This window comes from Durio zibethinus, chromosome 1 (genome assembly GCF_047325235.1).
Source record: "Durio zibethinus cultivar Kanyao isolate XHJ-2024 chromosome 1, ASM4732523v1, whole genome shotgun sequence".
NCBI classification, from domain to species: domain Eukaryota; kingdom Viridiplantae; phylum Streptophyta; class Magnoliopsida; order Malvales; family Malvaceae; genus Durio; species Durio zibethinus.
In genome coordinates this window covers 32,993,029-33,007,433 of record NC_143162.1, presented here as the reverse complement: position 1 = coordinate 33,007,433, position 14,405 = coordinate 32,993,029, and the positions used below count along the sequence as shown (strand labels likewise).

Genomic DNA, 14,405 nt, shown 5'->3' with positions numbered 1-14,405 from the left:
GGATATGGTTTGCTTCTCGCTTGAAAGCAGGGTTTTAAGAAGATGATTTGTGAGTTAGATGCCAAAATTTATTATTGACTTGATTAATTCTATTGATATTGCACTTCACCCTCTTAGTTGCCTAATTGGTGACATTAGTGAGTTAAACGAGAAGGCAATTGCAGTGTCAATTAGTCATGTATTCGGGGAGGGGAATTTTGTGCCACAGTTAAATCTAAGTGTGATAGATTGAATTTGAGCCGAAACATCCATAAAATGTAATATAGAGAATGGGCCTGGACAAGTCTGAAAAGAAACGAAAGGTGACGCCGTGATTCGTGCAGTGGCCGGAGCTGGAGTTTCAAAGCATACAGTAAAATTAAAAACGCCCACCGTGGGGCTCGAACCCACGACCACAAGGTTAAGAGCCTTGCGCTCTACCGACTGAGCTAGACGGGCTTTTGCAGATTTATCCTATTATTATATATTTAAAGTTAAAATCCAATTTATTAAGAACCACTTTGATGATGATGTTTTTTGTTTTTATTTTCCATTTCTTAAATGGAAAAGCAAAAAATCAATTTATAATTTTTTGAAAGCTAAAGATAGTTTATAAGAAAACGAACAATAATTAGTTAAGTTGGTTAAAATAAAAAAGAAATTGAGTAAAAAGATTCTAAGAGAAATATAAAATATCTTAATGTCGTTATATCAAAAATCAAAAATAAAGAAAGAGCTCCTTTTTTTATTTATTGATCTTTTAAATTTTTTTTACTTTATAAGCAGTGTTAAAAAGACCGTCACGTATCTCAAATTTTTAATTAATTTTTTTTAATGGTTAAAATTTAAAAAAAAAATCAAAGGATCTTTCATTGTAAATGGTTTTTGAACTGCAAATTAGAAATGAATTAATGTTGGTTTTATTTTCAAAGTCGGCGATGCTTTTAGCCCATTGAGAAGCGGTTCTATGTACTGCCCTTCGCATGTCCTATTGCTAGAAGTTCAGAAAAGACAAGAGACAGCCGAAAAGGAAAGTAAAAGAAAGTAAAGGAAGTAATTTTTTTTGTTATGATAAATTTTTAATTTAAAAAAATAAAAATCAAATAACTTTTAATTTTATTTTGTATTAAGTTTTTTAATATCTGAATTTGAATAAAAATATTAAGGAAAAGAAAGTTAAAAAGAAATTTTTATAAAAAATTATTATATCTTATTTTTATTAATACTAAAAATTTAATAAAAAATATAAAAAAATTATAATTATCTTACAATTCTTTCAAAATTATCTTTCTTTCAAGTAAGTTTTACTCTTTTTTTTTTCAATATAAAATTTTTTTGTAATTTTGTAATAATTTTAATGAATGAGTGAACGTAAATAAACATATCATGATTTAAAAATATTATAAAATTATAAATAATAATAAATTATATTTTTCATGGTTGATAATTTTTTTATTTTTTTAATTATTCAAATAAAAATTACATATATCTTTTTATTTTAAAAAAAAACTTTTTTTTAATATTTATCCGAACGTAACGATAAACTTCAGTAATCGTCAAACCTACGTCTCCTTGACAGTCTCTTCTTATATCTTCGTAAGCGACCCGCTTTCTTCTCAGGAAAGAGAAACGGCCTCTTCAATTACTACGAAGATAGTGAAACGATCAAAGAAAAAAAAAAATCGTGACGGCAGTTATTACTGGTAATTTCAGACCCGCGTTTTGCTTGTTCAGACTCTTCAATAGAAGCTCGGCGCATTTCTTGTTCAGACCCTTCACTATTCCCGTCTTCAGAAGAAGTTTAACCGCTAAAGTTCGCGTTTCTTCTACTGCCTTTTTTGAAACCAAGCCTATGGTATGCAACAAGAAAACCCAGATAATTGGGTTAATGGTTCTGACTTTTTTTTCTTCAATTTTAAATGGTGTAATTTGATTTCGAAGTTATTTGTTTTATTGTTCTTTCTTAGAATTTTTAACTTCGTAAACGTTTTGTATGTTTTAGGAATCTGTTGAGGTGGAGAAAGAGGACAGTGGCGGTGGCAACGGTTTAGCTTGTCCCATTTGTTATGAACCATTAACCAGGATCGATGACTCCCCTTTATACGTGTGAGTTCATATTGTTGTTTTTTCAAATGATACGTTTTTCAATTTCAACTTGTGTTTGAATTGATTTGAATTTTGGAATGGAACAGAGGATCAACAGCTGGGTCTAATTTGCAGTGTAACACTTGTAACAAGACTTATTTTGGTAACAAAACGCATCTTGACCTCGTTGCCTCAAGTGGGTCCAAGCAGCATGATGAATCTATGCCGCTGAGTACTGAACTGTTCAGGTCTGTCCCTGTTATTCCTTTTTCTTTTTTTTTTATAGTTTGGATAGTGTTGTAAACATTTGCATTTGAGAGTTGAAATTAAATGGAAATATCTGCAGGTCATAGGATATTGAAAATAAGAGTTTTACTAGTTTCACAAAAGGTCATAGGAGATAGAAAATTAGTCGAGTGAGTCTTTGTTGTGGCACATGATTTCTCTCCTTTGTCTCCTTTATTTTCTATTTCCTTCTCTAATTATAGAAATTGTAAAACATAGGCCGTACTGACTCTGCCAACCACATCTTCTGTCAATGAAAGGGTTGTTTTGCAATCATAAAAAGGTCATGGATCTGTTGTTTAACCAGTACACCATTGGCCATTTACCATGTTGCCCTCACTACTTATGCCCTCATTTAATTAGTATAGGTGCTTGATGCTATGTCCTGGGATTGTTTTTCTTTTATCTTACTTGCAGCCTGCTGGTCATTTCTTAACCAGGACTAATGTGGTATCGTTTCTCTATGAGAGGGGTTGGCGTCAAAGTTTTATATTTGGTGGCTTTCCAGGTCCAGAGAGAGAGGTAAGATGAGATGACAACTTCTATAATCTTGTTCATTAGGAAGGGACTATGAAGTGTTTAATTAGCTTATTATATCATAAGTTAGTTTTATGTTTTATGTGAAGCATCAACCTGAGATCCTAAAAGGTTGAAACTTGCAGTGTTTATCTTAATCATGTGTGGGTGTCCTTTGGAAGTGATATCTGTTCATCTGTCATGTATATTAAACGAAAACTCTTAGAAAGTAACAATATTTGAAATGCTAACAAATATAAAATATCAATGTGTAATCATCCTACAATTTGCACAATTGATTTGGCATGATATGCATGGAATAGTTTTCTCAATTCATGTCATTGTTGTTTCATACTTTCACTAGTGCTGGAGTCACTAAGTAACTAATGATTTACATTGCAGTTTGATATGGCTAAGAATTACCTAAATCCAGTGCTAGGTGGAAACATTGTTGATGCTAGTTGTGGTAGTGGGTTGTTCTCCAGACTTTTTGCCAAGAGTGGATTATTTTCACAGGTTGTTGCTCTGGACTTCTCAGAAAACATGCTGCAACAATGCTATGAATTCATCGAGAAGGAGGAAAACTTCCCCAAAGAGTATAAAAGTTCACCTTTAGATTAAGCTCATTTAACTTTAAATATTTTTAATTTTAAATTTGAGATGTTACCTCTGACTTATTTATTTATTTCAAAGGAAAGTGACCTTGGTCAGAGCTGATATCTCTAGACTTCCTTTCAAGTCAAGTTCAGTTGATGCTGTGCATGCTGGTGCTGCTTTGCACTGTTGGCCTTCACCATCAACAGCTGTAAGCATTTCTTTTAAATGTGGTGATCAATCATTATAGTTGCTTATTGTCCCTAATATTACTGGCATACAAGGGCTTACGTTATAGGTTGGCACTCAAAGGTGAAATCTTAAGGCTCATTTCCCAAAATGGTGGCAGAAAGGCTGAAAAACTTTCATCACTTAGACTCTTTTATATTTGTTGAAATGAGTGTTTTATGCCAACAGTACACTTTGTGGAGTAGAAAATAGAGTTCACCAGGAAGCTGGAAGTGTTGACATTAATCTATGTCGAAATAAATATTTTCGGTATTTTGGAGAAATCTCTAGTAAGGATATTAATTCACCTAAGCTGGTAATGTCCTCCGCACTAAATATTTATTCCAATAAGAATGCAGGTAATTGAACAAATTTGAAAAGAGCAAAATTGTTTCCGGCAAATAGAGCTTCTGAAGAAAAATAAAATGTGTGTTGAACTTGGGGTTAGTAAGGTATATTATAGAATCAGTTTTCCAAAATGTATGGATTTGCACAAGAATCTGAGACGCAGTTTTTGTCTGCATACTGCATCTAATGCTTACTTTGTGGCATAAGATCATGCTCTTTGTTTCCTGAGCTTTTACCTTTTATAGCCTATGTTTTAAATGATTTTGAAATGGTTTACCTAGGTGGCTGAAATAAGTCGAGTTCTTCGACCTGGAGGTGTTTTTGTTGCTACCACTTGCATACTTGATGGGCCTTTTGCGTTTGTGCCATTTTTGAGGACTTTCCGCCAGGTGTATTAATTATTTCAGCTTTGCTAAATGCATTGACCACTTCACAAGTTTAGACTGGAGTTCATTATGCACTATTCCAAAGCCGAATTTGGCACTTGATTTTGTTTTTTGAATAATGAGAATTGAATTTGTCATGTTTTTCATTATTTGCCCAGTGTTATTGAATTAACTGAAGAAGCTTTATCTAAACCTTTCTTGCATCAGGAAAGTTGGTTATTCTTTTGATTGCTGATTGTGGATTATTTTTCTGTGTAGACTATAACGGGAATCGCAGGCAGCCATATCTTCCTTTCTGAACGTGAACTCGAAGATCTCTGCCGAACTTGTGGGCTAGTTGGTTTTACATGTATAAGAAATAGACTTTTTGTGATGATCTCATCTAGAAAACCCAGCTAACCTTGCATCTTCCCAATTACAGTTGCATATTATATTGTAGTTTCAGTAATTTTACAAAGCCAAATTTGTAAAGCTATAGAGTGTCTTTTCTAAGTTTGTGTCTCATGTTTCAGTTCTTTGGTTTATATAGATGATTTTTAATTTGTTAGGGACGTGTATCATTCACAAACATGCAAAACAAATGGATAGCAAAAAGGTAATAGCATTGTTTCATTTATGCTCATCCGAATGTGATCAAATTTGACTGTTCAGATGTTGCCACATCAAGCATAAATGTAGCTCTTCAATGTGTGTGCCTTTGAATTTGTAACTGTTAGTTACATTTGGCGGTAAAGGACAGTCTTCTCATTATTTTCATCGGGATCAAGGTCAACCTCACCTTCGTAATCCACTTCAATAACGCTTCTGTCTATAACATATGGTTTTTCTAATTCAAATGATTGAGTTTGAGAATGATCTCCGCGTTCAGGCATAGTATTCCTGCATATCTGATTCTGTAAGTGCTTTTGTTATTTGAGCTCGCTCTCTATCCCTTGGGTAGGTGAATTAAAGAATAGATGAAACAACAGAAAGCCATTGCAATTCCTATTGCTATGTAAAGTGCTTCTGCCAATGATCTAGAGGACAAAATAGATGAAACAACAGAAAGCCTCAGCTTAATTTTTTTTGGCTCTTCATGTGTTTTATATATGTGAACTTTCAATGTTATGATCTAGACTCTTCACTCCATGATTCAATATTTGATGGGGCATTTTGAAATACAGTTACTTTTGTCCACCTCCAAAATTGAGATTGATAGAGGACTCGTATAAATGACTTAGACCCACATATCTTACACAATTATTTGGTTCTCCTTTCCTGATTTTCTTACTTCAGTAAGACTCCAGCCTGTACGATGAACTTGTCTGTTCTGATTTAGGTCTATCGAAATGCTAAATATGTTACAACTTATGACTTAAACTGGTTTGATAAATGCAGCTTTTTTAGTAAGTACAATGTAATATCATCTAACAAATAAATTTTAAAAAAAATGAAGGGTGTGGGGGGGGGGGGGAGTTTGAGAAACTTGTTTGTAGCCGGAGCATTCCAGGAAATGCAGAACCCTACAATGATTAAGACCAATCCATGCATTACACCTGTGGACAGATCATCAGGTAAAACAAGAAAGATATTGCTGCTAGAGGGGTGGCTGATGCTGAGCTTATCTGGGCTGGAATGATCCTTCCGGAATTTGGCAGACGTGCGGAAAGGAAATCCCCCATCCTACCTCCAAATAGGCCACCCACAGAAGTAGCAATGACAAACATCGCTATCAGGAATGCAGTTTTCTTGTGGGAGAATCCAATTAACTCCAACCACATTGGTGCGAATTACAATGCAGACCAAGGGACTGAACCAGTAAGACCCTGAGCCACAATAATTTGGAATGTTGGAATTTTTGTAATTGTTTTAGCTTCCTGAACTAGTTCCTTCACTTCAGACCAAAAGGATCTATTTGAAATTTGATTACTAGATTATTTTGTACCACCATCTGAATGTGGATCATTGGCAATGAGATTGGACAAATGGAGGCTGTGTGGGCTACGTGTAACACATAGGCAAAATAGTGGATTTTGCCTGATTTGAACGGTTGTCACCTAAATTTACTCTGGAAATTTATTTTCTTTTTTGGTAACGAATCCGGGAGATTGAAGTACTGTACGGTAATGATAATTGCGGTTCAAGGATCAAGATTATCGTGCTCTTGGGATTTTTTTATTTTTAGTACAGAGGGTGGAAGAGGCTCATAACCGAGAATTCATGCCCCTGTAGGCTCTCCTGGGCCACTAGGCTAGGAGGCGGGGGACATCGGGCTTTTTGGGTTTAATTTCCTCTTTTCTTGTATAACCATAGCATAAACATATTACAGGGATCTGGGCTGGGATGTGGGTTATTTTGGCCACAGAGTGAATTACAAATGGCAACTTAGGGTGTGGAGTGCTACGCATGGGCAATGAGGGGAAAAAGATGGGGCTAACTTTAGCTGTCGCTGTCATCCTCCAATAAATCGAGTAAAATGTTACCAAGAATTACATTAAAATATTAAATATATTATATAAAATTTTAAATTTTTTAATATAATATTTAATTTATAAATATATTAATTAATTTGATAATTAAAAAAATTAAACTGTTTGTTAATATTATTATTTAGAGATAATCAAATTAAAGATATCATAGTAATTAATAAATTTATAATACAAATATTATATTAAAAATTTAAGTAAATAATATATGTGGTTTTTAAATTTTGGACCAAATTTTATTTTGATTTTTAAATTTTAAAATATTCTAATTAAATTTTTAATTATTTAAATTTGTATCAATATAATCTTTTTATCTACTGAACAGATTAAATTAATAAAAAATCTCACTTGATATGATATATAATCTTTAAAAATTTCAATATATGAAATTTTAAAGTTCTATAATTAAAAAATATGAAATTAAAAAAATCTTAATTCAAAACATAATACAATAAAAAATAGAATATTAAACTAACTAAATAAAGATTTGCTTCTCACTAATCAATTGAGTACATATAAATTAACTCAATATATATATTAGTTCACAAAAGAATTTAGCATAAATTTGTATCAATCCATCGCAAATATATACATTTACTAATAAAAAGAATTATAAATCAAGATAACTCTAAATTTTTCACAAGATTCAATTTTTTTAATACAAAAAGAAAGATAAATTACCTAAATTTCTTGAATCATATACAGCAAGAAATTTCATTTTTATGGATAATAATACGAGCCCATAAAATTCTAACACAAGACACTACAAAATAGGAACCAAAAAGCTACCTTTGCTATCTTGAATTTCAATCAATGCTATTAAACCATCAACCCAATCTAAAACAAATGAAAATGATTTCATCAATTTCTTTTCTTTCAATTTCCTCATGTTTACTTATTCTTAATTTTAGAAGAAACAAATGAGAAAATAGAAAGAGAGGTCACTAAAATCTCAAATAGAGAAGGGTTGGATTAGCCTTAACAGTATTGAATCTAATCCATTGCATTTCATTCGATGAAGGTAGAGCTGTTGTTAAACTTCAACTTTTGATGCAGGTAGTAGGAGGGCCATATGCTACCTTTCTAAATGGTTCCATCTTTGGCTGTTGGAGAACAAAGGGACCAAGAAGAAAGAAGGGAGAAGAGAGTAGTAAAAAAAAAAAAAAAATCAAATTATAACAAAGTATTGATTTAGGGTTTTTTTTTTGTTTTTAATTTCATACTTTTTAGTTACATATATTTAAGTTAACTTTAAATTTTCATCTATTTAAAATTTTAAAGGTCACCTGTTATGTCATATAAGATTTTTTATTAATTTAGACAATCTAATAGGGGAAGGATTATACTTATATATCTTTGGATAATTAATGATTTGATTAAAACTTTTTAAAATTTAGTCCAAAATTTAGGAATTAATTATGTTATTCACTCTAAATATTTTTAAAATTTAAATATCATATCAAATATTTTATTATATATCAACCGTAGCATTAACCCACCAAGTATACTTTCTTCAAGTAGATGTAGGGGAACAGGGACGTTACTTTTTCCCACAAAAAGAAGCAAAAAAAAATCGTTGGTGATTAACATCATGAATGAATTCAAGTAGTACAATGCCAACAACCCAAACAATTGAGCCAGGCTTAAAGCCACTATAATTAAAACTTGGCCCATTTTTATTTGGTTCAATGAAACTGTAAGAATAGTACTGGGTCTAAAGAAATTTTTGCCCATGAATTTTCGGCTCATCAATATTCTGCAAAATACAATGATTATTTTTGTTTGGTAAAAGAATTGAGAGTGGGGGGATGAATACAATGATTCATTTTGTCATGCCATGTTCACCCTATCTTTTAAAAGAAAATGGTGATTTTGAATTGACGTCAAAGTGTTAAATTAAAAACGGTGAAACGTGAATTAGAATCCAATTTATAAGCCAACTAATAATTTCTTTACAATTAATCATTGGTTAACAGATGAAGAAAAGGAGGCTATATTGGAAATGCCTTTGAGTTGCCAAGATGAACCAGATAGAATGGTGTGGCCCTATTGGGATGTATTCTGTTAAAAATGGCTATAGGGTATTAAGAAAGACAAGGGTGTACTTGGTTTGAAACAACCCTCCTGCTCGTTTTCTGTTGACAGATGGTGTGTAAACCAGAAGAAGAATGACTGAAGTTTAATTGTGATGGTGCATATTGTCAAAAAACAAAGAGGTCCGGTATTGGAGTGGTGGTTAGGAACTGCCAAGATGAACTGGTGGAAGGTGTTGGGGAAATGGTGAAGGCTGATTCTGCAACGGTTGCAGTGCAAACTTTGGCATGCAGGGTGTTGGGCTAAAAGCCTCCAATCCAATCACACCAGCGGAAGCGAAATCAAACAATAAATCAAACACACAAGAGACAACAATTTAACGTGGTTCGGTCCAATTGACCTACATCCACGGATGAGAAACAAGATCCACTAGTTGTAGAGAATTACAAACATACATCAAGTCATCAATCTCACTCAACAATCAATACTCATAAGACACTCTCAATCTCCTCAGTCCTATGAAGTATTCTCAACCCAAACAAACACAAACCCAAACTCTTGTGCACCCTTTCAACACAACCAAACACATACCCATATGTTTCCATACATCATACCTATGTGAACCCTCTCAGTCTCCTCTAGTCCACTCACAAACAAACATACACACCCATAAGACGTAGAGCTCCAATACTCCTATGGGGTGTCTATCCCACAAAACCCTACAACTCTCTTACATCTTTTTCTCATACCTAACCATGTAGAGACTTCACTTATTTATAACCATACAAACTTGCCCATTAAGAATCCCTCTCCTCTTAGAATTCTTCTCCTGTAAGTCAAACTTGCCTATTAAGAATCCCTTTCCTTTTAGAATTCTTCTCTTGCAAGTCAAACTTACCTATTAAAAATCCTCTTTCTCTTGGAATTCTTCTTTTGCAAGTCTTCTTGTCAATCAAGCAATATCTGACAAATCCCAAACAAATCTCTAACAAATCCCAAACAAATCTCTTATGGGATTTAAGTCATTATTCCCAACACAGGGAATGAGTGAAGCTAGCAATGAAGAAGTATAACAGAATTGTGATTGAAACTGATTCTGAAAATTTGTTCAGCTATTATAGTAACCCTAGGCGGAAGTTAATGTCTGTATTGTATGACATTGTAAAGATGTTAGGTGTTATTGAGGAAAAAATTTATGTCGATTCGAAGAGAAGCCAATAAGGCTGTTGAATGTGTAGCAACTAAGCACAAGGAGGGGATGGCTAAGGCAGCCACCATCTTCTCTGGTGCTTATCCTAAAGCAAGGAAGGTCTTGCAGCACCATCTTAGGAGTGTGTAGTTTCTGTCTCTGTTAGATTGAGTTCCTGTGTAAAAGGTCTCGGATTGTCTAGCAGACTTGTGGTATTGTTCGCTAATGGAAGTTTTAACGAAAAACAATTTTCTTGAGGCCAAAAAAAACAAAAACAATTTCTCTACAAAGCATTTGCCTAGTCTGCATTCAAGCATGGTTTGTGTCAAATGTTAATGGTCAACTTTTTTTTCTCTTTAAACAAGGGATATTTTGGGGGAAACGAATATGTCTTTTGTTCGAATCCCAATTATTGTCAATATAACTAGTTACCACGATGTGAAATGATAATGCTCAATGTGCAAATCTGATAATCTTTGACTTCATTTATACATCGATGAAAATTTTAAAATTTACAAATTAATTTAAAAATTGTGTATGTATTTTTTTTAATTATATTAATTTTTTATTTTTTAAAACATTTTATTGACGAATGGTCTAAAAGCATTCTTTAAGAATTAAGATTATTGTATAAAATAATATTTTCGTCCAATGTATTAAAAATTATAAATAAAATTATCAATTATTACATTTAATGCAAAATTATTACTCCCTATAAGTAGTGTATCTAAAAACCACAAAAAGTAATTTAAAAAAACCTTAAAGAGTGTTCTACAAACACTCTTCAACACTTTTTTTTTTTATAAAATATATAAAAAAAATGTGAAAATTTCTAAATCTGCTCATGAAATTCAAACATTTTTTTTTATGCTGTATGAGATAATTTTTCATAATCTTTTACAAATTATTATGTAAATGACCAATCAAATCAGGTTGAACTTTTAAAAATCAGATTGATAAGCCTAGTTTTGAGCAAATCTAATCTCAACATGAATCAAATGCATAAATATGGAGTATGATCTAAGATTGTTAATATCGGATCATATAATATTTTGATTCTTTTTTGAAAAAGGTATATGTCAATATTAATTGTTTTGATATATTATTTTAAATATTTTTTGTTTAACACAAATATATTTACAAATATGCATAAATTTGTATATAATAATACTAATAATATAAAAAATATATATACAATATCTTCGAAAATTAAATAAATAAATTTTAAAATTAACAAGTAATATCATCAATTTATTATAATACTTTAAAATACTTAATGTAATCATATTATATATGAATAAGCATTATTCTTTTTCATATAAAAATATTTTAAGATAAAAATAAATAAATGAAAAAATAATTTTAGCTTTAAAATTCTTAAATTTTAACAGCTACTTTCTTAAAAGGTATTGAAATACTTATGAACTTTAATTTAGAAAAATAAAGTGTAAAAAAAAAAGTTGAAGTAAAAAATAAAGAAATCCAATTTTCAAGGGTTATTTTGTTCTTTAGTTTTATTTTTATTAGGTTAAAGATAATCAAACAATAAAAAATAAATTATAAATTATAAAACATGTTTTATATTTACTTACCAATTGAAATAAACTATTCCACCAAAATTTATAAAAATCAGTTAAAACCAACGAAAATAATTTATATTATTTGATATTAAATTCAATATGAAAAACCATTGCTAATAGGGATGTCTATAGATAGTGAATAAATGGATATTCATTGTTACCCGATCCTTTTATGTCAAATTTGGATAATTATGAATAGATAATTAATGGATTTAGATAAAAAAATTTACTATCCGTAATTGATTCAAAGCAAATACGGATAGTATCCCTTGAATATCAAATATTCAAATATATTTAAATTTTAGTAAATAGTAATAGATATAAAAATTTATTATTTGTTTATATATGTAAAATATATAAAATTTTATATTTGTAGAAAGTTTTGAATCTTAAAAAATAATTTTTATTTATTATTAATTAAGAGCGAATTTGAATTTTTAATTAAATTTTTGTTTATTTTATATTTTGATAAAAATTTAAATCACTTAATATTTTAATAAATTTAAATATTTAAATAAATAATATTTATTTAAACAAATTTAAATATTATAAATATTAAATAAATTCAAATAAAAATAACTTAAAAATTATGAAGATCTTTTCCGTCGCCATTTGTAATTGCTAATAAAACTGAAATAAATCAATTGATACAATAGATGCCAAATAAAATTAACAACAATAATATGACCTACCAGGACTTGAAAGGGAGACAAGAAGAGAATGTGAATGAATTATGATTGCAAAAAGAGGAGCAGAGAGCACATCCCTAACTCGGTTAATGGATTCGACCCCATCCACCAATCCATCCATCGCAAGGATGAAAATAAATGACAAAAAGAAGGCAAAAGATTAATTTTTATTTTTATATTTACGTAATCATCATTGTATCTCTCTCCTTATTATCTCTCACGTGGGGCTTTCCATCCTACCATTGACAAGTGTATTCCGTCCTTCCGTCTCATCCTTGACACGTGTCCTCTCCCGTCTGCCAGCATGAGCTCCCACTGACGTCCCGTTTTGCGTCACGAACCCTCCTAAACGCCTCCGTTTGTACAATCAAAGTGCTGAAAATGCAATAATCGGGTAATATTATTCACCAAGGATATTATATAGTTTAAAAATTGATAAGCTTACGAATAATCTCAAAATTAATATTTCTACTTTGAAAAATCAACTTTGATTGATTCCTTTCAAATTTATAATGTGAAAACCTGTCCTCAGTTTCTCTGTCGAAAATTCAAGTGACAATTGATTGATTTTAACGCCATACCCTTCTCAAACTTGATACAATAGCATGAAAATTGACCGTGATATTGAATCCAGGTAATTTTGTTTTTTCTTTACAAGTATAGCTTTGTATTTGGAATATAATATCTTTTCAAACTAAATTTCATTTCTCTAACTAGTTCAGATAAGTCTAAATTAGATAATCTTTTCGTATCTTTTCATTTGCTGGCTCTATCAACTAATAAATTTTAATTTAAAATTTATATAATTATATATTTTTTTAAAAAATTAATATCTAATAAATTTTAAATTCAGATTTTATTATTTTTAATCTTTTTCTTTCTTTTCATATTTTAACCTCTTTTGTATAAAAAAATAATTTTCATACTCAATTTATTTGGATATTTATTGAAGGAAGATTAATTTTAAAGCATTTTTTACAAAATTTTCTTAATAAAAATGCAACTAAATAGTAAATAGGGATTAAATAGTACTTTTTCGTTTTCATGAATTCAGCTGAAAAGTTTTTTTCTTATCTAAGCAGTAAGGAAAAAAAAATAGTGGGAAAGTAAATACTTTTGTAAAGAAGTCAGTTCATGCATTTAACAGTGAGGAGAATCAAACAAAAGAAATGGTGGAATAAATTAACAAGGAGGGCAGAAGAAATAAAATCCAGTTTCTTCTGTTCTTATAATTTTAAACTACGTTTCTTTTTCCTGTGTTTGACGCAGTGGAAAATATTATTCCAGGCGCAGCCTTCTTTCGGTGAGTTCCAGGGAGAAAAAAGAAAACCCAAAACTCCACAAACACTGGCTGTAGGTATAATTATTTTTTTGAAGGGGATTCTAACAACAATTTCCAAAGTAGAATATTCGCACAGTTGCATGCCATCCTCCCTTGCTTTTACTAAGCATGTGAAAAGGGGCCAATTTGCTTAATTTTACATTTTTTTTTTATTTTCTATTTAGCTGGTTGATAAATCGGGCATAACAACAAAAAACATCACAGTTCTCAGTGGTTGCTGTCAAGACATTTATCTTTATGATGCTCAATAGGAGGGGAGGAAAGCGTTTTAGTGGGAAACATGTGGGGTTCATGAAAATCACTTAAGACCTGCTGAAGCAGACAAAGATAATGTCTCCATGTCTGCAAGAAGGAACCCCATTTTCTCTTTTTCGCTAAATTTTGAGCTTAGGGAGAAAACTGTTTCATTTTTATGTTATGTTAGCCCCTTCCAAATATCATCAAATTTGTTTTAACATAATGAGATAAAGCGTAAAATTATCATTATACTTATTGGAGCGGTTCAAATTTATCATCAATTTTATTGATATAATATTATTATCATACTTTCGATCGGTACAATTCATGTCAAAATAAAATATATTACATTTTATGAAATCATATATTTAAAATTAACATTAATAAAAAATTAATCACCAATAAATTTTAAATTCATATCTTCTTAAAGAGCCGGCTAACTAAATTA

The 14,405-nt window shown here is 30.8% G+C and overlaps 1 protein-coding gene, 1 non-coding gene and 1 pseudogene across 3 annotated transcripts; 1 reads left to right on the top strand and 2 right to left on the bottom strand.

The window, feature by feature from the left end:
* Positions 1-365: 365 nt before the first annotated feature.
* On the bottom strand, positions 366-438 carry TRNAK-CUU (transfer RNA lysine (anticodon CUU)). The gene has a single exon. It is a non-coding gene; the product is annotated as a tRNA-Lys (tRNA).
* Positions 439-1,597: 1,159 nt separating this feature from the next.
* On the top strand, positions 1,598-5,043 carry LOC111312381 (putative methyltransferase At1g78140, chloroplastic). Of its 2 annotated transcripts, XM_022912591.2 has the most exons (8): positions 1,598-1,834; positions 1,982-2,085; positions 2,172-2,312; positions 2,790-2,871; positions 3,268-3,461; positions 3,559-3,670; positions 4,317-4,424; positions 4,680-5,043. In XM_022912591.2, exons 1-8 carry the CDS (start codon positions 1,832-1,834, stop codon positions 4,818-4,820), a joined length of 885 nt encoding a protein of 294 aa, XP_022768326.1. In that variant the 5' UTR covers positions 1,598-1,831; the 3' UTR covers positions 4,821-5,043. The 2 variants fall into 2 exon arrangements, with proteins under 2 accessions (XP_022768326.1, XP_089621502.1); XM_089765376.1 differs by lacking the exon at positions 4,317-4,424.
* A 688-nt stretch (positions 5,044-5,731) lies between these two features.
* Positions 5,732-14,081, bottom strand: LOC149520553 (uncharacterized; annotated as a pseudogene).
* Between the last annotated feature and the right edge of the window lie 324 nt (positions 14,082-14,405).